At 50.0% G+C, this 21875-nt stretch overlaps 1 protein-coding gene across 2 annotated transcripts; it reads left to right on the top strand.

Annotated features, from left to right (window-relative positions):
- ZC3H12A (zinc finger CCCH-type containing 12A) lies at positions 9890–20647 on the top strand. 2 transcript variants are annotated; one of them, XM_021375272.1, is made up of 6 exons: positions 9890–9992; positions 10966–11535; positions 15691–15830; positions 16600–16834; positions 17384–17490; positions 17598–20647. In XM_021375272.1, exons 2-6 carry the CDS (start codon positions 11009–11011, stop codon positions 18626–18628), a joined length of 2040 nt encoding a protein of 679 aa, XP_021230947.1. In that variant the 5' UTR covers positions 9890–9992; positions 10966–11008; the 3' UTR covers positions 18629–20647. The 2 variants fall into 2 exon arrangements, with proteins under 2 accessions (XP_021230947.1, XP_021230946.1); XM_021375271.1 differs by lacking the exon at positions 9890–9992 and adding an exon at positions 10678–10835.

The raw sequence follows: 21875 nt of genomic DNA, 5'->3' as shown, positions 1-21875 counted from the left end.
TTTTGCACAGTCCCGTTGTCTCATTTTGCCTCGTGCTGAGTCTCAACCTCCCGTTAATTGGTTTTGCCCATCTTTGTGGATTCCCTTCAATGTGAAAATGCCGCACATAAAATTTTAATTTTGAAAGCCGCCTTGTTTGTTTTATATTGAAATCACCCACGCCGCTCCGGCCTCCAGAAACAGACGCTTCCTCATTTCATTAAAAACTCTTTGTTATGATAAAAAAAAAAAGCAGCAGAAACGAGATAAAAAGTGGTGTTTCCTTCAAGGCACATGAAAGCGGCGGAGATAAATCCCATGCATTGTAGGGATCAAACCCGCGCGGGGCTGCAGCGCGGCGATACTGGGAGGAGGGTGGGAGGAGGCAGCATGGAGCAGGTCCGTGTCCCAGCCCCACAATGCCCGATGCTCACGGTGGGGGGCTGTGTGTGTCCCCAGAGCTGCCTTGTCCCCTCCTGTCGTCCCCTCCTGATGTGTGGGGCACTGGGGAAGAAGCCTGGGAGCTGTGCTGGGGGGTGGCACCGGGAGCCCAGTGACTTCAGGTTGGGTCCGAGGCTGCGTGGGCATCGCTTGGATCAGAGGGATGTGATGTCCAGAGCCACACTGAGCATTGCTCCCTGGGTTTTCATTCTGCCAAACAGGACCTGGAAATCAATGCAAATGGAGAAAAGAAAATTCCGGCTTTGCACTTGATTGCTTCACTTCTTTTTTTTTTTTTTTTTCCCCCCATCCCTGAACATCAAAGTGTCTTTCTTTTTCTTCTTGATTTTCCGTATTCTTTAGCGGTTGCTGAATTGCTATTCAGCTTTACTGATTTTTTTTTTTCCTCCCACTGCCATTGTAAAGGTCATTTAATTATTATTACAAAGAATTACAGAAAGATAGAGAGTTGTCTAAATGCCTTAAGCTGCAACAGGTTATTAGCATGGATTTTTTTATGTCCGTGTTAAATGGATTACTGTTTGCTGTGCTGCAATAAGGACAGCCCAGAAGTGCCAGGATGACACTGGGCACAATGGGCAGCCCCACAGGCAGCACTGCAGCAGGAGGGGATGCTCCTCTGAGCATTCATAGACACCCAAAGGGATTTCATGGGGGATTTCAGAGCTGGTTTCCCAAACCTGTGCTGCTGGCTGTCACAAACAAGAGATAAACCAGCCCAATGAGTCCTGTGGTGGTTGTTTCTGAGTAAGGCTCTAAAAGATGATGTTAGATGCTGGTGAAATAAGAGGTCTTTTATTCTTCTTGAAGATGTAACTTTGCCAGTAGAAGAGCTAGTGATGTATGAAGGGTGTCCGGCTTGTGATGCTGGGGAAGATCAGCAACAAACTGTTAGCTGCGCAGGGAAGGAGGAGCATTGAAAAGGACATTAACTCTAAAATGTCAGAATGTGAAAAATACAAGTGAGTGTCAGCCCCAAGGATGGCTGTCAGCCCCATGGCCGTGTGTCTGCCCCAAGGATGGCTGTCCGTCCCATGGCTGGCTGTCCATCCCGAGGGTGAGCATCTGTCCCATGGCCGTGTGTCAGCCCCATGACCATGCGTTGGTCCCATGGCCATGAGTCTGCCCCAAGGATGGCTGTCAGCCCCATGGCCGTGTGTCTGCCCACGGGTGTCAGTCCCAGGGGTGGCTGTCAGCCCCTTGGGGGGGGGGCTCTGTCACCCGCTGACACCCTTTCCCAGCGTGCAGCTGAGCTGTGTCTTTGCTGAAGCTGCAGCGGCGGTGGAGGAGTGCAGCACCCGGCGCAGCCCTCTAGGTGGGAGACTGCGAACGCGAATCCGCTTCACGCAGCCCTCCCCAAAGGCCGGAACGAGGGCGACCTTCTCCCTTTGATGCTCATCTCTGCTCCTGCACCTCTTCTCCCCTCAAAGTGCCCCCGGGTCCTTCTGGCTCGGTGGGTGCAGCCCGCCTGGGTGCTGGGCGTGGGGGCAGCAGCCCCAGCTCAGAGCTCAGGGACTGGAGGTACCCACGCAAGAAGTTAGGGCCAACCATCATCAAGTTAAAGCTGCTGGTGTTTCTTAAGGAGCTGTTGCACACACTGGTTTTTCCTTCATTTCAACAGCACGTCAGCATGCAGCGTCACTGCAGGGTGGCAGAGAAAGGCTTGGAAGGAGCACACGAGATTTACGTTTGCTCTAAACATCAGAAGTTGGGGGAAATTACTGTACAGAGAGTTCAAGACTACAAACAGAAGCAAATGTTTCTATTTCCACTCCTAAGATTCGGTCAGACTAGCCCCAAAATGTTATGTGCCATTTCTCAGATGGCATGAGCTGAGCGTTAGCCCATCAGTAACGCACTGTTTCTATTACAGTGCATTTGCAGCCCCAGTTTTCATTGCACACAGCTGGGACAAACAAGCAGAGGGTCTGGACAAATGTGTAAATGCTTCTTCAGTCCTCTAGGTGGAAGACAAAAAAAATCTAATGAGGGAGGTAACTTGTCCCAACAAGCAAAACCACAAGTGCAGTCACTCCTTGGCCCTCTGTGCTCGATGTCAGCCGTGAATCAAGCGTGTGGGCTGGGAGGATGGTGTGGGTCTGCGAGGTCGTCCGCTGAAACAGTCTGACAAACAGACCTCAGAACCCACAGATGGATGTTGTATCTCTTGACTCCTCTATTCCAGATGCTGTTTTGCAAGAAACGCATCACTTCTTCTGTACATTGTTGTGCAAAAGTGGAAATATGGGCTGAGCCCCAGCGGTGCGCTCCCACTCGGTCGGGCTGAGCAGTGTGGTGCTGGTGCAGGTCCAGCAGGGCTATGCTGTGCCTCGCTGTCAGAACGCTGTGCTGCAGCAGTACCCTGCTGCAGAAATACCCCATGGCAGAGGCACTCCGCTGTGGCAATGCCCTGCTGCAGAAACACCCCATTGCATAAATACCTCATTGTGGCAATACCCCGCTGCAGTCACAGCCGCAGCAGAAACAGCCCGCAGCACGGGGCGGGCAGCGCCCGGCACAGCCCCGCAGCTCTGCGGCACTCCTTGCACCGGGGAAATCCCCTGCCAAAGGTAGCGAAAGCACAGTGTTGCCCCACGGAGCCAGACTGCTTAATCCCCAGGTAAGTGGAGGGAGAGGCCAGCCTTGTTTGCACTTCTGCATTGCCCGCATTGCACAATGGCTGCGAGCTGCACAGAGCACAGAGCCTCTGCTCCCAAACCAGGCGGCTCGTGGCCGCACGCCAAACATCGGTGACGAGCTTTGCTGTAGATAAGCAAAGGCTGATGAACTCCTTCCCTGCTTGTAGCTGGAGCAGGTAGGAAAGCAGCTGCCGGACCCGAGGGCTGAGTCACATCAGGTCGGCAAGCAGAGCTCCCACTGCCACTGACATCAGAGAGTGGTGCGGCACACTCGTGTCTGCCCCAGGTGACGCACATCCATCCGGTGGGAAGGCTCTGGGGCTCTGTCCCACATTGTGCTGGCAGCATAGCCCCAGAACCATGCGTGGAGTGAGCTGCCAGCCTGTGCTCCTGGGCAGGATGAAGGAAATCAGAGCTTCCTGAGCCACACTGCATACCCCTCAAACGCTCCCGGGCACATCAGGGCACGGCAAATTGTGTGCAGCTCTAACGGGAGCAGCAGGGCTGTGGAGTGAGATGCTGCTTGTGTCCCCAGTGCTCACTGCAAGCCCAGAAGCTCCCAAAGGAATGAACCCCTCGAGTTTTAGAAGGACAGGACCAGGGGGTTCCTTCCCTGAGCCCTGGGTGCACAGAGTCCAGGAAGGGGTCAGCATCATAGGGTGTCCCGTTCCTGCTCTCCCAGATGCTGCCAGGTGACGTCTCCCCCCGAGCCAGGAGATGCTCCTGCTCTGGGGCCAGACCTGCAGCAGCAGCCGGGGAGCAGCATGAGTGCCTTTTGCCCAGGAAGCATTGGAGACCTTTGCCACACGTTTCCATCTTTGAGACATCCCCGTGGGTGACTGACAGCCCCCAGCCCTAACACCGGGGGCATACTGGGGGCACGCAGCAGTGGCCTGGGAGCTCAGCAGGATCCTGTGCCACGCTCTCGGTTCCTCAATGCAAAACGTCCACTTCTCCAAATGGCTGTGACTCCTCCAGAGGTATTTACTCAGTGCTAGGCATAAATCCTCTGCTCTTCGCTCTGCTCTGCGTGGGATCAAATCTTCCCCGACACTCTATTTAAACATCTTACGTTAATTCCACGAGATGTTTGTACAACGTGCGTTATTCTCTTAGCTGTGAGGTGGCAAACGCTTCCAGGCACATCGGGGCACTGCAAATCCACGGCCTGCGGTGCTGCACCCAAACAGCACTCGGGCTGAGCAGGCGGGGGCGAATCTGGAGATGTTTTTGGGGAATGGACCGCGGGTGTTTCCCAGCAGAGGAGCAGAGCCTGGGAAGGGCTGAGCACGCGGTCACTGGCTGCTGTCACTGCCATTGCGTAACCACCTGGGTTTCCCCACCATTGTTTGTTCTTCATGTCTGTTTGCTGCTCTCTCCTTTTGACTCTGCTGTGGTAAACAGGAGGTTACCCTGGAGGTGCAGAGCGGGGCTTCTGAAAGGAGAGTGAGTGGGAAAGCTCTGGGTCTTTCTGTGGAAAACATTTGCTGGGACTCATTGCTGGCAGTTGGAAGGATTCATCTGGATAATCAGTCACCGATGCATCCTGGGCAGGATTCGCAGTGGAGATGTGGGTGAATCACTTTCTCAGGCCCAGCCAAGCCCTCTCCTTGCTGCCAGCACAGCCAGCACTGGGGTTTGGGATGCAGCGTCGCAGGGCTGTGCCACTGCCTGGCTGTGAGCTGATCCCTCCAAGCAGACCTTGGGACATGCTCAGCCTGGGGCTCCCAGTGGGGCAGAGGATTCATTCTGCAGCTCTTTTGCAGGGTTCCTGTCTCAACATCCCCGGATCAGACCTCACAGTGCTGGTAGCCCCGGCAGTATGAGGCTCCTGCTGGCTCTGTCCCTTCAACCTCCAACAATGACATGGGTTTACAGAGCCAAAAAGACTTCTGAAGGATGGCTCGATGGCTGGATGGAAAGTCAGGAGAAATAAATAGCCGGGCTGTGCCTGACTCAGCTGTCATTGAGGAAACGAGCCCATCCTCCTGGAGCTAACACCAGCACCAGGACCAAAGGTGGAGATCAAGGCTGCTGGCTCAGAGTGGCTCCCAGGGCTGTGTCTATTGAGGTGTTCAGGAGCCATGGTGATGGCTATATAAATTCCTCCCATGTGGTCCCATCAGAGGAGTTTGCTCTCCTCCTCAGCAAAGGAGTCCTGCAAGGAGCCTCGGGCTGCATGGGGAGTCAGCGCCATGCAGAGAGCTCCTTAACAGCCAGGAAATCAGTTCAGGAGAGAATATTTCAGAGAAAAGTGAGTGTGCTTTTCTGCATCTGCAAAGGAATCCCACACTCTTGAATGAAGGCAGTTAGCAGTACCACGAGTGCTGCGGGCACGCAGGCTCAAAACACAAGCAGTAAGTTCTGCAAATCCTCGTTGTGCTTCTCCATTTAGTACTCCCTTGTGCCGCTTTCCTTTTTACGCAGAAGCCTCGAGGAACCTTTGCCCCTTTCGAGTCTCTCTGGCCGCGGCACAGAGCAGCAGGGCTGGAGCAGGGCTCTGCTCCTCCACCCAGGCACAGCTCCAAGGGGAGCGATGCCGATCAACGCGCGCTGACAGCCAGCAATGCTGCTGCCATCAGAGATGTCTTTATTGCAGGGAGCGAGAGGAGCAGATGGTCTCTCAGTCAGCATCTCCATAAATGTGAGTGCTTGTGGCTATAAAAGAAAACTGCCATAAAGAGATGTTGCGAAGCTTTCCTCTCAGCGTTATTGCTCAGCTTTCCTCGTGAGCCATGGTGACCCTCTTCCAAAGAAAGAGCATAAATCATTGCTTGCTTTCCCCTTTGACTCCTGGATGTGCTGTGACTATGTAATAAATTACACTGTTGGCTTTTAAAGAAAATCCAGCTGCAGCTCTGCCAGCCTCTTGGATCCGTACATCACAGGTGATGGGAGAGCTCCATGAAGCTACTGGCAGTCGTTCTCACCACACAAGAACATGTGTTGATAAGCAGTGAGACCGGTAGCAGGTCACTGGTTTATTTGCCATCTGACTCCTGGGCTCCAGCCGTGGCAAACCAGCACTCCTGGGTGAGCACCCTGGCACAGGGAGCCCCTGGAATTCCATGCAGCCCATGGGCAATGAGCACATCTCCTAGTGAGACCAGTCAGACCTCGGGCTGCCAGCAGCTCCGTGGCTCCAGGCACAAGTTGTTTGCGTGCTCACACAGCGCAGCATTCGCTGCTGCCACTGCTGTCTGCCCTATTTCCTGCTCTGCGATAAATGGGATTTAGGACTGCGGAGCTGTCGGGAATGCGCGGCTCCCGGGGCAGCCCGGCTCAGCCCCATCCCTCCCAGCAGCTGTCGGATGAGCTCAGGCTCTGAGCAGATAGGGATGTGCCTTCCCCTAATTGCTCAGGGCTTGTCTGCACAGGCTTTTTAAGAAAGTTAACATGAAGTAACAATCTAAAGTGGATTAAAGGGCATTAAAACTCTGCATAAAACTCTCATTCAGAATTAAAGTGGCCTTAATTTATTTTAATTTAGTCCCAAACACTGCTAAATAAGGCCACCTAAATTGTCCTTAATTAACATAAGCGTTCCCATATAGGCATTTGCAAATGAGGTTTAATTAGCCCATTTTAAGAAGACAGATCTGAGCGAGCTGCCTTCGGTTTCTGTAGGCAGGCAAGCCAGGTCAGCGGGCACTTTGCTGACAAGGCTCCCAGTTGAGGCCAGCGAGCAGAAGCTTTGCAGTGCTGGCATCCCTTCACCAGGAACTAGCTCCAGGCTAGCTTCCTCCCCACCAGCAGACTGTAAGATCCTCGCATCCCACCTATTTTGACTGCGTTAAGTATATGAGTGGGAGATGAAAGGCTTTGCCAGAGAATGGGCTATTCCTTTAAAATCTGGGACACGGAAGGTAATCCCTAGAAAAAATCCCTAGAAAAGTGTGATGTCAGGACTTTATGAGACTTGTTTGCGAGCAAGAAACCAGACAGGAGAAAAGCAGTGCTTTGCATTGAGCCAGCGAGGAACTGGAAGGAGATAGAGCAGGAGCCCATCCCTGGGACAGGGCTGCTGCAGGCTGCCTAGCCACCACTGATGCTGTTGGCTGCTTTGGTTTCTTTTTGGCTTACTGAAAGCACTGATTCCAAAAGATAATTTTCCACAGCAGGAAGCACACTGGTGTCCATCCTCACAGCCAGGTTTGGTGTATGACGTGGTCTGGCATCACGCTCTGCCTGCCCTCTGCCTCCCCCTCTGCTCACCAGTTCCTTATCAGGAAAGGCCGCGTGCCTGTGCACTCCGCAGAGGGGATTTCCGCACTGCTATCCTGTGGGTGCACATCTCCAGCGACAGGGCTGAGACGTGAGCACCAGAAATAGCAGCCAGCGGTGCCGGAGGGGCTGCCCTCTGCCCTTTGACAGAAAGGGGATGGCGTAGTGCTCTGCTTTCTGCTCAACCCTCTGCCCTCTCTTCATCACCACTGTGCTGCCGTAACAGAACCCGCAGCCCTCCGGCTCAGACTCCTGCCCCTCTGATATAGGCACTGCCTGTCCCAGCGCCCCATCCAGCCCCACCAGCCCGGCAGGAAGGACACTGAAATGATGTCAGACCAACGAGGACCTGATCCTGTGGTGCAGACTGGTGCGCAACTCAGCATCTTTGCGGTGAGAGACCACTTCCCCAGCACAGAGCAGTGCTCATCTGCATCAAGACATGGAAGCAGTGTGCAAGTCAGAGTGCACCTCAGCAAAATGCAGTGGAAGTGCTCAGGTCCCATTGTGAAACCCATGCAGCGGTATTAGAGTGTCTCTGGATGACTTAATGCTATTCAGACTCCTCTGATCATGCCTTCCTTCTCCTAGACAAATTCTCTGTTGTGCAACTCCTTCAGCATTCCCCAGCCCAGCACAAGTCACTGCTCAGAAAGTGATGTTTGTGGGCTGCTGCTTGTCAGTACCTCCTCCTCTGTGCTGCGGAGCAGAGTGGGTCAGTATGTTTCCAAATCACGTCGCTTAAATAAGAGACAGGTTCTATCATGTTGTATGGGGTAATGAAGGGCCTCTGTCCATCAGTGATCCAAGCAGTGGCTTTGTTCTGAATATCTTCATGTCTTCAGAAGCCACAGCCTCCGCGGGAGTCTTTCCAATGCCAAACAATTGCAGTAAACTTTCTCTTCAAAACAATTTGCAAATGTGAAAAAAATCAAAAGTAACCACCGACAGTGGTTACTGGGGTGTGGCCAGCGTATGACCCCTTTTGACTTTCAGGGTGGAGAAGCCAACATCCCCTCTCTGCATCCTGGCTTCTTTTTCACTGAAAAAGGCAGTGTGTGATTGCTGTTCCTGCTTTGCATAAATCAAAAGATCTAGCTCTGTGGATCTTGCGTGGGGTATTTCCTATAAAAAGCACATCTGTGGCCATGCTTTTTAGTGCAATAGACTCGAGCCTGGAAGCAAAAGTACACAAACAAATGTTGAATTCATGCTGACTGGAGTAGATTCCAAGGGAAAGAAGAGTTGGGAAAGCACCTACTTAAGTACTGACTAAGGATGTTATCTCTGATCAGAATCTAGCCTCTGTGTGTGTGTGACTGTTGAGTACACAGTGCGGTTTCAGACATGGCCAGAGACAAGAAAAAATGATTGTTTCAGGGTAACCACAAGGAAGATGAATGCAAATGTATTCCTGTAACTGGGAGAGTTCCCTTGCTCCTAAGTTGGGCTCTGGTACATGGCCTCAGGGAAGCAAATTTGCAGCTACCTACATTTAATTGTTTAGGAGTGATTAATCAGAAGTCAGAGTGGAACAATTTTTGCACATTGTGAAATGTTAGTTCAATTCCCGCAGTTACAAATGGTCCATACAGTGGTTCTAACAAACAGATGGAATCAGTTCTATTTGCTGCTGGGTGCTCTTATCTCCCTCAGAAGCCTGGTTTGATAAGCCTCTGCTGGCTGAGTCACGGCTACCTCCATCACACTGGGGTGAAAGCAGCAGCTCAGCACAACAAACCCATGCCAGACAGCCCTTTGTGCCTAATGTGGCATGCAGGCACTCTATGAGATGGCCACCTCTGGCTGGGATGGGCCACCATGGCCAGCACCACTGCTGCCAGCCCTGAGCAACCCTGCAGCGCCTGTCCGTCAGGTGACTGCAGTGTCAACAGTGCTCTGCCCACGCATCAGCTGCTGGAGGTGCAGCTCATAAAGAACATAACTCATAAAAACACATGGAGCACCTTCACTGATAGGCCTGGAGCTTGTGGCTGTACATAGTGGATGTATGGTTTTGGGCCCCTCATTGCAAGAAAGACATTGAGGCCCTGGAGCATGTCCAGAGAAGGGCAACAAAACTGTGACAGGTCTGGAGCACAAGTCTAATCAGGGGTGGCTGAGGGAACTGGAGTGGTTCAGTCTGGAGGAGAGGAGGCTCAGGGCCATCTCATTGCTCCCTGCTGATAGGAGGTTGTGGCAAAGGAAGGGTCAGCTCTGCTCCCAGGTAACAGTGGTAGGATGAGAGCTGGTGGCCTCAAGTTGTGCCAGGGGAAAATGGCTGGATATTATGAAACATTTCGTCTCATAAGAGTGGTGATGCATTGGCACAGACTGCCCAGGGAGTGGTGGGTCATTGTACCTGGAGGTGTTCCAGAACCGTGGGGACGTGGCCCTGAGGGATGTGGTTAGTGCGCATGGTAAGGATAGGTTGGGGTTGGACCTGGTGATCTTAGAGGTCTTTTCCAACCCTAATGATTCTATGATTCATACATTCCTTTTGCCTAAAGCTGGCTGCAGCTTTACAACTCACCGCTTTGCACCCTCTGTCCCGTTTCTTTCGTTTTCCAGTTTCAGCCTGCGGGTTTTCTGTGGACTGAAGCGCACTGAAGTGCTTCCTGACAGCTCGTAGGTCAAAGTCTGGTCTTTACTGTGCTGAGCGTCAGCATGTCTGGCGCCGCAGATCAGGTGGGTGCTCCCTCAGCAAGCACCGAGCACAGGACCTGACAGCTGCCTCTAAAGCTACAGCTGCACCGCACCTGAGCTGGTGGGAGGAAGTAAAAAAAGAGCCAGGGCTGCAGTCCTTCCGAATCACACCTTTTAATGGTTTTAACCTCAGAACAGCAGCAGCCAAGGACAAGCTGGAAAGCCATCTGAGGAACCAGCTGCTCTACCGCACCGCCTTGGTTGCTGTGGGGTGTGCCGACATGCGCTAGCTCAGGGCTTGGCTCCGGGGCTTGCTGGGCCTCCTGCTCCACGTACAGCCCCGTGTCAATCAGGCGAGAGCGCGTCAGATCATGAAATCGAGAGTAAAGGCGGCTTCTGCAGCAGAGCAGGAAGCAGATGAATGAATTTCCCTAACGAATCGCACTTGTCAGGACACATCTGCCTTTATTGCAACACGATTTGCATAAAAGCCAGGTGTTTGCAGAAGAGGACCTGTCTCTACACCCACCGGGGTTATTCCTTGAGGAGGCACTCGGCGGGGGCTGGAAAGAGACCAAGGGGAACCGAAGGGGCCGGGGGAAGCGGCGGGGGCTGGGGGCGCAGCAGGCCGCAGCGGGCCCCACGCGAGGCCGCGCGTTAGGCCGCGCGTTAGGCCGCAGCAGGCCGCACCGCCTCCCCGCCCCGCTCCGCCTCGGGGCCGCGGCCAGGCGTGGCACGGGGCGGACCGGGAAGCGGCTGCCGCTCCGCCCTCGCCCGCTCTGCCCTTCCGCGTTGGCGCAGCGCTGCCCCGGTATAAAGCGGGGCCGCCGCCCGGCCCGCTCCGGCCCCATGGAGATGCTGCGGTGGCCGCGTGGTGGGAGGCTGGTAAGGAGTGGGCCGGCTTCGGGCCGGGGGTCCCACGCGTGACGGGGGGGCTCTGGGGAGGGCTAGTGGGCGGGGAGAGGCCCTGCGGGCTGTGCCACATCGCCCCTAACGCCGTCGTTTTGGCCGTCAGGTCTGGAGTGCGAGCGAAGGCCGAGAGACAGCCGAGGGCAACCATGAGCACGGGCAGCGTGTCCTTCCTGCTGGGCTGCCCCGGCTGGCGTGAGGCGTTCCCGGTGCTCGGACAGCAGTTCAGTCGGCTGGAGGAGAGGATGAGCTCCAGAGACCCATGTGAAAGCGGTTACCTCAGTCTGGGCCGGGCCCTGAGCCGTGAGGAGGGTGTTGGGCCTGCCGTGCTGGGCATGGAGCCGGTGGGGAGCCCTGTGCAGGAGCCCCCCGACAGCCTCGAGATGCAGCTGAAGGTGGACTTCTTCCGCAAGCTGGGCTACTCCTCCGAGGAGATCTATGTTGTACTCCAGAAGCTTGGCCTGAATGCTGATACCAACACCGTCCTCGGGGAGCTGGTGAAGCATGGACCAGCTGAGCGAGACCCCACAGAGGCCCCTCAGGAGACCAAGGAGGCTCCTCTGGTCCCTCGAGGAGGAGCTGCCAACAAGACCCCTGCGCCTGTGCCACCTCTGGAGGAGAAGGAGAGTGATAACCTGAAGCCCATTGTTATTGATGGAAGCAACGTGGCAATGAGGTGTGTCTGGGGCTTGACAGTGAGTCTTTCTGAAGTAGTTTGTGCTTAATGTGACCCTTAAGCGTTCCTGTCAGGTGGTGATTTTCTCTGCCTCTGTAGCTGTGAGGCATGCCAAGATCCAAGAGCCTGGAGTCTGAAAAACTCAGGGTTTTTCACGAAAAACTACAGCTGGGTGTTCTAAGGGTGGCTGGTAATATTTTCCGACGTACATCTCCAGTACACGTAATGATTTCTCAAGGGTGACAGCCTAGATGGCCCGTTCCACCTGTGATCGCTGCCAGCACGTACCAGTGGTCAGAGTACTCACTCTGACAGTAGCAGATGTGCTTCATGGGGAAACAAAGTTTCCTTCCCTCTTCTAGCTGCTGAGGAGGATAACTGAAGATACATTGTTCTCTTACCTAATGGTTTTATATAAGCTTCTGTAGCAGTAAGTTGCTCAATACATAATTATGGGGTTCATTAGAAAAAGCTTTAATATGATTCCATCTCTGGTGTTGGAGGCCAGTCTCCAGACTGGGAGTCAGGTATTTTTGGCTGCGTTTTTGTGCAATATGGAGAATGCTGGAGTTTGGAATGGGGCACTTTACTAAATAATGTCTAGAATGGCCAATTCTGCTGCTTCTGACAGCTGTGACAGCAAGGCAGGGCTGCAGCTCATCTTCAGCGTCTTGGGTGTTCTGGTGTTGGTAGGGCAGGTTCTATCAGGCACTACAGGAAGGCCACTGGAGTTGGAACAGTAATTTGGGGTTACAGGAATCCTAATAGTCATGGAGCACTTGGAGTCCTTGCACTGGATACTTTTTGGTTCAATGTCCATACTGCTTCACCTCTCACCTTTGCTTTTGGTCCCCTTATGGTGGTAGTTACTTGCCACCACCCCAGCTCTAGATGTTGAACTTTCCCCAGCTGCACAGAAATGGGCTCTGGGTGGCATTAGCTTAATCCACCAGATTTTGAAGTTGGGCTCTGTGGTTAAGAAGCAAGCTTCTTCACTGTTTTAGTTTAATAGGTCTTGTAATGCATGTTTGTGTGCACATGCTTGCTTATTAAAAGAAGTGAGTGCACATAGCTGTCGTGTATGTCATTGTAGACTTCTTTCTAAGGTGAAAGTGCTGAATGGAGATTTGTTTGCAGGTGTGGTTTTCACTGAGCCGTGGCTGGCAGTTCTAAGAATAGAACTGAGAAAAGATGGGGTACGGTCTGCTCTGAGACCAGCAACAGCCTGCAAGTCCCCATGCATATGGGACTCTCCTTGGCCCCGCTCTGTTGACAACAGAATAAAATATTTGACTTTGGAGTCTTCAGGAGAGCACAGTGCTGAGCAGCTGTGTTGTTACTTGAGACATGGGGCTGATCTGCATGATTCTTGTGGTGACGTTTACCTTAGTTAAGTAGCTAGGCTTAAACAACCTCATTGGTTGCATTGATTGAATGAGGAACCTCTTACCCATGAGAGTTACCCCATAAAGTGCAGGAGAGATTACAGCAAATGTGACTCAGGCAGACCAGGCGGTAATAACAGAGGCGATAGGACAGAGTTTGACATGAGAAACTCAGTCTGGCTTTTTTTAAGCAATATGCTAGAAGGGGAATTCCATTCTGAAACTTCCTGTATTGATGGTGTGTGATGTTCCCTGCTGATTCATTTGCAGTGTGTACAGCGGCCTCCCTGAACAGCTCTTGACAAACATATGCAAATCATAGTGGAAATTAGCTTTTACTTCCTTCTAAGGGAATTTTTTCTTGGCTGCTGCCAAATCAGATCAGCCTGGCTAGCTACCTTCTGTAGACTCTAGGGTGGTAGGAGGGACTCATAAATGAGAAATAAGCGGAGGATGTTAACCTGTGTCTGTATAGTGAAAGCAATCTGATGTTGGCAGAGCTCTAGATAATCTTTCCTGTGATTGTTAATGCTAACCTTGGTGTAACTTGGAATTCTTAATGAAGAGAAGTGTCTCTTTAAGTGTTAGTTTACTTGTTAAATGTGTAGCGCTTCTGGAATAGTTCTTCTGGTGCAACTCTTCCTTTCTGTTCAGAGAAAGGTGGCTTGCTGGAAATAGAGCATGCAGGGTTGGCTGGGTTTGACTTTTCAAGCCTTCTAGAAAACAGAAACTGTTGGATTTGGTTGCTGTAGAGGTGGGTGGGGGGAAAACACTAACCTTGTTCCCCTAGGAAGTGGCTTTTTACATATGCAAAACAAATCTGGGTTATATTTAAGAAGCCTTCTGAACTTGCTTTGATACAGTGTGGCACAATGTGATGACAGTTGGAAAATAATATTAGATTCATAATTGCTTTACAAAGAAGCAGCAGTGTGTGTTTTTAAACCTGGGAACCACTGAATGTTTTTAATCCGTTAATAAGATAATAGGCTTATTTCTATCCAAATGCATAGTGCTCTTTGTTTTCATTCCTTTTAATAGCTACTGCTTTTAAGTATTTTCATGATGGCCTAAGAAGTTTGATGTTTCAGAAAGGGGAGAAGCTTAAATGTAGGTGTCAGCAAATTAGTGCAGGTTAAGCACTTAAGCTTATGACTTCGCTGCATTCTTGAGAACTGGGCATGAGCTCAGCAATACTGCTAGGTTGTATGAGGTGCAGGAACAACTGCTTACCTCCCCTGCCTTCTTTCCCTCTCTGTCACTGCATGAAGATGCTTCAGCCATTTCATATAATGGCTGTGCTTCAGCTTCACTTTCACTGGTTTGATTTTTGGACTATCCATCTTATTTGTTGTGCTCTTTAGGGATGAGTGTTAACCCGCTGTCTCTCAAGTGTCCACATTTGGGGGCAACATCTTCTCTGATTACAGAACACTTACTTACCCTGCTGCTAGCCTGTGTACAACCCACTCCACACCGTGTGCTACAGGGGGCTGTCTTTTGACTACACAGTGCATATATTCATCTTTCTCTTCCTCTCCTCTTCTGCACTTGTGAGGCCCCGTGTGTGCATTCAGACAGTATCTAGCTGTGGAGTTTGCTCTGTGCTCTATATAATGCTCTGGGCAGGAGATGTCTTGGGGTTGGTGTACCTCTGTAATAGTCAGGATGTATTTGACTAAGCATGTGCACAGTTTTGGGGCACAGCCGGGTCAGTACTGAGAGCTATGGGCCTGTTTGTAATGTGCCTTTGTGAAGCTTAATACAAATATCCAGAGGCTTAGCAACGCATCTGTGTCTTGTTCAAGTTTCCACAAGACATTTCACTTACAAAAATGAAGATTTACAAACACTTCTCACAGATACCCCTAATTTGCTGTTCAATCTTGGGTCTTGACACCAGTTATCTGCAGTATAATAAAACATGTGTTGGTGTCACTCCAAAATGCAGGCTTAGATCCCCAGAATGACAAATCAGGCTGCAACAGAGAGACATTGAAAGTCTGCCAGAACCGTTATCAACAGAAAAGCTGATAAGACTGTAAATAGTGGCACTGATAGAACAGAACTGCTGGTTTCCTCTTAGAAGTTCTGCAAACTGACTGATATGGACTAGTGAATAATGAAGCAGCTTTTAATATTGGTAGGTGGTTTCTGACACTGTTGCTAAACTTTGTTCCTTAGCTGCCAAGTGCTCTTATGACATTTAGCCCCAATTAAGGAAAATGTTGATATTTCATGCAAATAGCACATTTGCATGGAATATATCAACTGATTCTTCATTACACCATGGCCTAAAGAAGCGTCCTGCCTCAGTGCTGATGTCACTGGGGTAGGAGTGCACAAAATGGCGTGTTTTCCCTAAGTTATCAAAATAACTTCGTAAGCAAATCACTTTGTGGAAGTGCAGTTTGCCCTGGCAGAGGTTGGCTGCTGGCTCTAGCTAGCAGAAAAGGACAAAGGAAGTTCAAGATCACATTGTTCTCAGGGCTAAAAATAAAGAGCTGGAGCAAGAGGCTCTGCTTCAGAGAGGCAGTTACAGCTGGTTTGTTCTTCCCACTGCGAACTTGGTTGTTTGTTGGTACGCTGAGGTGCTAAAAGCAATGGTGAAACTTGGTGCTCCTTCTTGAGATCAGCATGTAATTACCAATTCTCACTGCTCCAACACTAAAAGTTGTTTTAACTGCTCGATCCGTTTGCTTAATCTTTTGCCTCGCTAATCTGTACATCGCCTGAATATTGAAATCCTTTATTTTCTTCTTCACTGCAGCCATGGAAATAAAGAGGTGTTCTCCTGCAGAGGTATCCTTCTGGCTGTGCAGTGGTTTTGGGACAGGGGACACAAGGATATTACAGTCTTTGTGCCATCTTGGAGGAAGGAGCAGCCACGACCAGATGTTCTTATAACAGGTGTGGAAATATGAAAGCCAAGAGCAGCTTTTCAAGCTTACTGCTTTGTCGCTTAATGAGCTTGCAAAGTTCTGGGTAGTTAGTAATTAACTTATGAATGGAAGATCTGAGTAGTAGGAGATCCAATAAGCTGTGCTGACCAGTGAGATTTGAAGTCATTAAATTCTCCCTTAAGCAAGTTCTTGCCTGGATCAGTTGGAATAATTTGGAGAACAAAGAATGTAATACTACTCTGCTTAACTTGTCTTTCATCATTTGAATTCTCCTTTCAGGGAAACACCTTTATGCTATGTTTGACTATCATGTTTGACACTAGAAAGTACAGAGTTTCTGTGTGCTGAAAGTAAAACCTCGATAGGAGTGCAGTCAGATTTCTTCAAATAGAAGGGAGCTTGCTCTCAGCTTATGAGCAGCTGAGATTTCTGAGTAAATCAACTCAAAAGAAACTTATGCATGTAGTGCGTTATTATAAAAGATGCCAGTCTTAAATGCAAATCAATATTTTAATGTATGCAAGGGATTGCATAGATGAGGTGTGCTGTGTTTCAATAGCCTCTTGTTCCTGAGCATTCCCAGGTGCCACACTGGCAGAGGGGTGGGATTCTGCCTCTGATAAGCTCAAAAGTTGGCATGAAAAAAGAGGTGAGGGTTGCAGAGGACTGAATTTTCATGCATTTTGTTGTTTGTTTATAATGTTACTTTATCTGTGGGGAAGACCTTTGGGCTGTGCACGTTTGTGTAAGTGTGTTCACAGTTGTGTTTGTTCCAGATCAGTACATCCTCCGTGACCTTGAAAAGAAGAAGATTCTGGTCTTCACTCCTTCCAGACGGGTTGGGGGCAAACGTGTTGTCTGCTATGATGATCGATTCATTGTGAAACTGGCACATGAGTCTGATGGCATTGTGGTTTCTAACGATACTTATCGGGACCTGCAGAATGAGCGTCCTGAGTGGAAGAAATTCATTGAGGAGCGTCTACTGATGTATTCCTTTGTTAATGACAAGTATGTTCCCGATGTTCCTTTGGTTTAAATGCGGTCCGTGTGAGCGTGCAGTCTTGTTTTAATGAAGCAAGAGCAAGCGAGGCATGAAAAAAGGGAAAGGGTGGTAGAGAGTGGAAGAAAACAATCCCATAGGTACCTCTGTAGAAGGAGGAAGAGAGGCAGGAAGAACTCCTCCCTGGCTGTAGTGAGGAATGAAGAAATGGAGTCATCTTAACAGCTGTGCGTGGTTTGCAGCTAGGAGCTCTACTCTGATGGAGTTCCTGGGAAAGCTCTAGGTCTTGATTTCCTCACAGCACTGTCATTGGTAGGCCCAGCAGCAAGTACTGCTTTTAGTCAGCAACACAGCACAAAACCTCTTGTGTGCCTGAAGAGAAGCACTTCTTGCCAGTCTGTACCGTGTGACAAGAGCTGTCTCTGCAGTGAAATGGGAAAGCTTTTTAGGGCTCAGATAAGTTAATGCTTGGTGAAATGGGAGACATCTTCGAGAAATGAAACCCTGACCCCAGGAAGCGAACTGTTCCTGATTAAGTTTTTTGGTTTTTTTTTTAGGTTTATGCCTCCAGATGATCCGCTGGGGCGACATGGCCCCAGCCTGGATAACTTTCTGAGAAAGAAACCTGTGGTGCCAGAACACAAGAAGCAGCAGTGCCCTTATGGTAAGATTTACCTTCTGAATGTGAAAACTGCAGTGCCTATACAAGTATAACTCATGCATTTAGTAAAATTCAGCTCTCGTTCCATGCTGTGATTTTTTTCCTTGCAGGGAAGAAATGTACTTATGGAATTAAGTGTAAATTCTACCACCCTGAAAGGATTAATCAACCCCAGCGCTCATTAGCTGATGAACTCCGAGCCAATGCAAGATTGTCTCCTACCAGAAGTACCAGCGCTGTCAAGGAGGAGAAAAAGGGCAAAAGAGGTTCCCAGGCAGAGCTCTTGTGCTCTGTGCCCACAGAGAGTGATAAAAGCTCTTTGCAGAAGATCTCTGCAGAGAGGAAAAGCTTGACACATAAAACAAAGCCCAGTGATGTTCCGCTTCAGATCAAAGGCTGTGTGTCAGGCAGTGTTCCTGCTAACAGTGGGAGCCACAGGTCCTCTGAAAGGTACCAGCATCCTCATATGGACTCTCTGTCTTACATCTCTCAGGAGCATCTTGACTCAGGCATTGGGTCTCTGGAGAACCAGATGTCTGACATGTGGCCTTACAGATCGACCAGTCACTGTGATCACTCCCATGCTGAGCAGGTGACAGTCTGCACCTGTGGTAGGCAGAGACCTGTCTACCCGCACTCTCCCAGCTTAGAGCAAAATGGTCTGGTCTCTTACAAGCATGGTTCCCATAAATCTTCTGCCTCTGGTGCTAGCTTCTTGCAGTATAACCCTGAGATACCTCACTCAGGGCCACCTCACTCTTTCTCAGGCTACGGAGTACCTGTCCATCCAGCCAACGCTGGGCAGTACAGTCTCCCCAGTGAGTATAATGCCCCTTCACTTCCTTCACTTCATTCTCGTGAGTATTGGTCTGAGCCCTACCAGATGCCTCCTCCCCAGGCGAGATCTACCAGTGTGCGAGATCCTCACTCAGTGCAGAGAGCCCCAGCCTATGGGGACTCCTGCCAGTGGACCGTCTCTGATCAGTTTGCAGAGGAGAGGGCCAACGTTCATGTCAAGCTGTGTGGCATATTCCATCCCCATTTAGTTGATGCTGTGATGAGCCGTTTCCCTCAGCTTTTGGATCCCCAAAAGCTGGCTGCAGAGATATTAACCTACAAATCTCAGAACCCAGGTATATGAAGCAGATGGCGAGGCCAGCCAGCATGCTAAGCTTGTGGGCAGTGTTTGCACTCTGTAGCTGCCATGGATGGCATCTGCCTTTTGAGGGCTCCTCCTTGTTCCCTGCAAGTCCCAGGCTCCATCTGGAGGCTGGATACCAGATGTGGTATGCTCACAGTGATTTCTGGTCTAGCCATGACAGTGTGTCCTTCTTAAAGATGTGAGAGCAGTTCGTGGTCCCTGTCATCTTCATTGGATGCTGAAGAGAATCTGGGTGCTGGACAGGAGAAGAGGCTGCTGTTTCAGAGCAGGTTTTTCCTATGGGGTTTACATGGTGAGTCAGGCACACCCTAAATTCCTGCAGTTCAGAACTGTGTATGGCCTTATTCCTCCCGTTAGCTCAAGCTTTGTGTTGGCTTGGTATATTAGCAGGCATACAGAGGGAGGGTTTTATGGGGCTTGTGAAACAGAAGGGGATAATATCTGTGTAGTTGAGTGAGGCTCATTTGTGAGGACTGAAATGCATTGCCAAGGCTGTTCCCAGCTCTTCACTAAGCCTCTTTGCTAAACTGTACCATGCAGATCTGTGGAAGGCAATGGATTATAAATCCAACATGAAGTTAGGTTTAGCTGTCTTAGATTTGACTTTACTGGTGCACTTGTTTAATGTTACCCCTCCCACTTAAGCTCACCTTCCTGATGTGAGGCAATTCTATGACATATACCACAAGTGCTCAGCAAGCTGCTCAGCCCCTAGAATTACAAGGGGCTAGGAATAGAATTCATCCTGAGAATGGAAGGAGGACCTGACGCTGCTCCAAAGCTGCAAGTGAGTTGTGTGTTTGGCACTTGCTGGAAAAGGCAGTTGTCCCAATGTGGATGGCCACGCTGTTGAGGCTGCTCTAAAACATTGTCCTTGCCTGGTATCCCGTCTTTGGCTATCTCTGTGTAACACTGACAAAGAGGATTTATGACACAGTGCCTTTTGTCTTCAGACAGCAATAGTTTTGAGCATTCAGTAAAACAGCTGTAGTCATACTTGGACTGCTGCCCACACTGTTCCTGAGGACTCCTTAATATTTTCTCCATAAAGCTGTTGCTTCGTCTTCCTTCTCACTAACATTTTCCTGTCCCCTTCAGCTTTGTCAAACTGTAACAGCATCCAGAAACATAGAATGAGACTTGGTAGGGCTGTTCCCCTTTCATTCCTTGTTCCTCTGTAAGAAGTGTTTGGGTTTTTTATTGTAGATACTGTAATAGATTTTAAATATGCAAAAAAAAGAAAAATTGCTGTAGTAATTGGTTCTGGTCCTGGGATTTCGCTGCGTTACGGTGCAGGGATGTCTCTTGCACCGCAGGCCAGAAGCAGTTGATTTGTTGATGCACATTGTATCTGTGTTTTGTGTGTTGGGTTTTTTTTAAATACGTCCACCTCGTGGTTAAACCAAGGTTGTCGAGTGGCAGATTGTGAAGGGGAGAGTGGAGTACAGCTGAAAACTGAGGCATGGTTTTGTCTATTCCCGGTCTTCCCTCTGTCCAAGGAGTGACCTACCCAAACAGGCACCATGTGCCATAAAAACCACAGGGACACAGGAACCTGTAGACCTGGTGAATTATGATACATTACAAATTAGTAATGTTTCACGTTAGTAAGCAAAATGCTTCTTAATTTTAAGTAACCCGATACTTCGCGTATTTGTAAATTACAGGAGAGAGAGAAAAAGAAAAAAAAAACAACTGGTTTTTAATGTTATTGTCCAACAACTTGCTGCTTGATGCTGGTTTTCATTAGTGCTATCCTTGACTCGGCCATTGTGTTACTTGGCGTGGTGTTTTCTGTTTTCCTGGCAGAGTGCTGATAGATATATGCTGCTTCTCCTGCAGCCAGAAGGCTGACAACTCGCGCTCCAAAGCTGACATGTTACTGAACTTTGTGTATCGTTATGCAGTATATAGGTTACGTGCCGGATGGAGGCAGCTGTGTGGAAGCCACGGCGAAGGAAGAACTTGTGTTATATCAATAAAAACTGCTGAGTTGAACTTGGGCTCCGGCGGCTTTTTGGAAGAGGTCATCCCGCCTCCCTGGGGTTCCTCTGATGCTCTCAGACCTCTGCGTGGAATCTAACACCAGCAGCAGTCTGCCTGGATGCTGGTCATTGATCTAGTGTGCTAGGTTTAAAAACAAAAGCTTCCGAGTGTTTTAGTGGGTACCACATCCAGTTACTGGGGTAAGTGAACCCCCTGTGCAGGGGATGCAGGGGTAACTACGGTGCCATGAGGCAGCAGCGTGGTGGTGTGAGGCCCTTGAACTTGGCAGCAGGACAGCTGCAGCGTGGCTGGGTGTCTCAGGTGATGGGGATTGCACGCTCCCAATCACTGTGGAAGGACGTGGGAGTTGTGCCCCAGTTCTGTGGTTGAGCATGGAAACAAATGCACACTTTATCCAGTTATGTTGCACAGCTGTGCCAGGTTTTTGGCATGATAATGTGCAAGTGACACGTCAAGGCTTTGCTCTAAAGCTTTGCAGCTCAAAGGAAGTGCAATTAGGGTATGAATGTGCCTGTTTCAGTAGATGCATCTTCCACCTGCTACTCTCTTAACACAGCATATTCTTATCTGACTTGGCACATATTTTTATGGCCTCTAATAAAGCTAGTGCTCTTAATTTAATACAGGGCAGTGGCTATGTCTAGTTCATAAAAGCCAAGGAAAACAGTTGCTCCTGGAGACGGTGGTTTTTGAAGTGCAGCACTTCCTGAAAGGTGACATTACCTGTTGCAGAGGACTCCTCTGGAGCCTGTTGTGTGAAGCCAAGTGAGCTCGTGGTGTGATTGTGTGTGGCCAGGACCTTGGTGATGGGGAACCGAGTGATGTGTCAGCTCTTAACCTGGTCAGGATTTGTTTGTTGCAGCGGGGTCTGCGTCTGCTGTCGTAGTTGGGTGTGAGATACTTGGCTGAGTGTGACTGAGGGCCCACGGTGTGCTCAGCCCTGCTGTTGCTGAGGGATTGCCAAGGCATCCTGTGGCTCACTGCTTCCTGGTGCTCTGCTGGGGAGGACCTGTCACGGCTGCTGGGTTTGCATCATTCCTTACCCATGTAAGTAAGTTAAATCTTCTTGTCAGCTTACGGATCCATTAAATGCAGCCAAGGAGGTCGCCCGCAGCACCCTGTGGAAAGTGCTCTGTACTTCAGTGGGGTGACCCTGCAAGAAAATCTCCTTTGATGAGAAATAGAGGAGGCTGACGGGGTGCTTGTAAAGAGGAATGCA

The sequence above is a fragment of the Numida meleagris genome, chromosome 22, assembly GCF_002078875.1.
Source record: "Numida meleagris isolate 19003 breed g44 Domestic line chromosome 22, NumMel1.0, whole genome shotgun sequence".
Lineage (NCBI taxonomy): Eukaryota > Metazoa > Chordata > Aves > Galliformes > Numididae > Numida > Numida meleagris.
The sequence above is the reverse complement of the archived record's forward strand: the minus strand, read 5'-3'. Positions and strand labels throughout refer to the sequence as shown.

Bases quoted from the DNA above. Each gene is read 5' to 3' on its own strand.
- ZC3H12A (XM_021375272.1), top strand. From the start codon at position 11,009: ATGAGCACGGGCAGCGTGTCCTTCCTGCTGGGCTGCCCCGGCTGGCGT. The intron at 11,536-15,690 runs GTGTGTCTGGGG...TCTTCACTGCAG, and splicing joins GGAAGCAACGTGGCAATGAG to CCATGGAAATAAAGAGGTGT. The intron at 16,835-17,383 runs GTATGTTCCCGA...TTTTTTTTTTAG, and splicing joins TATTCCTTTGTTAATGACAA to GTTTATGCCTCCAGATGATC.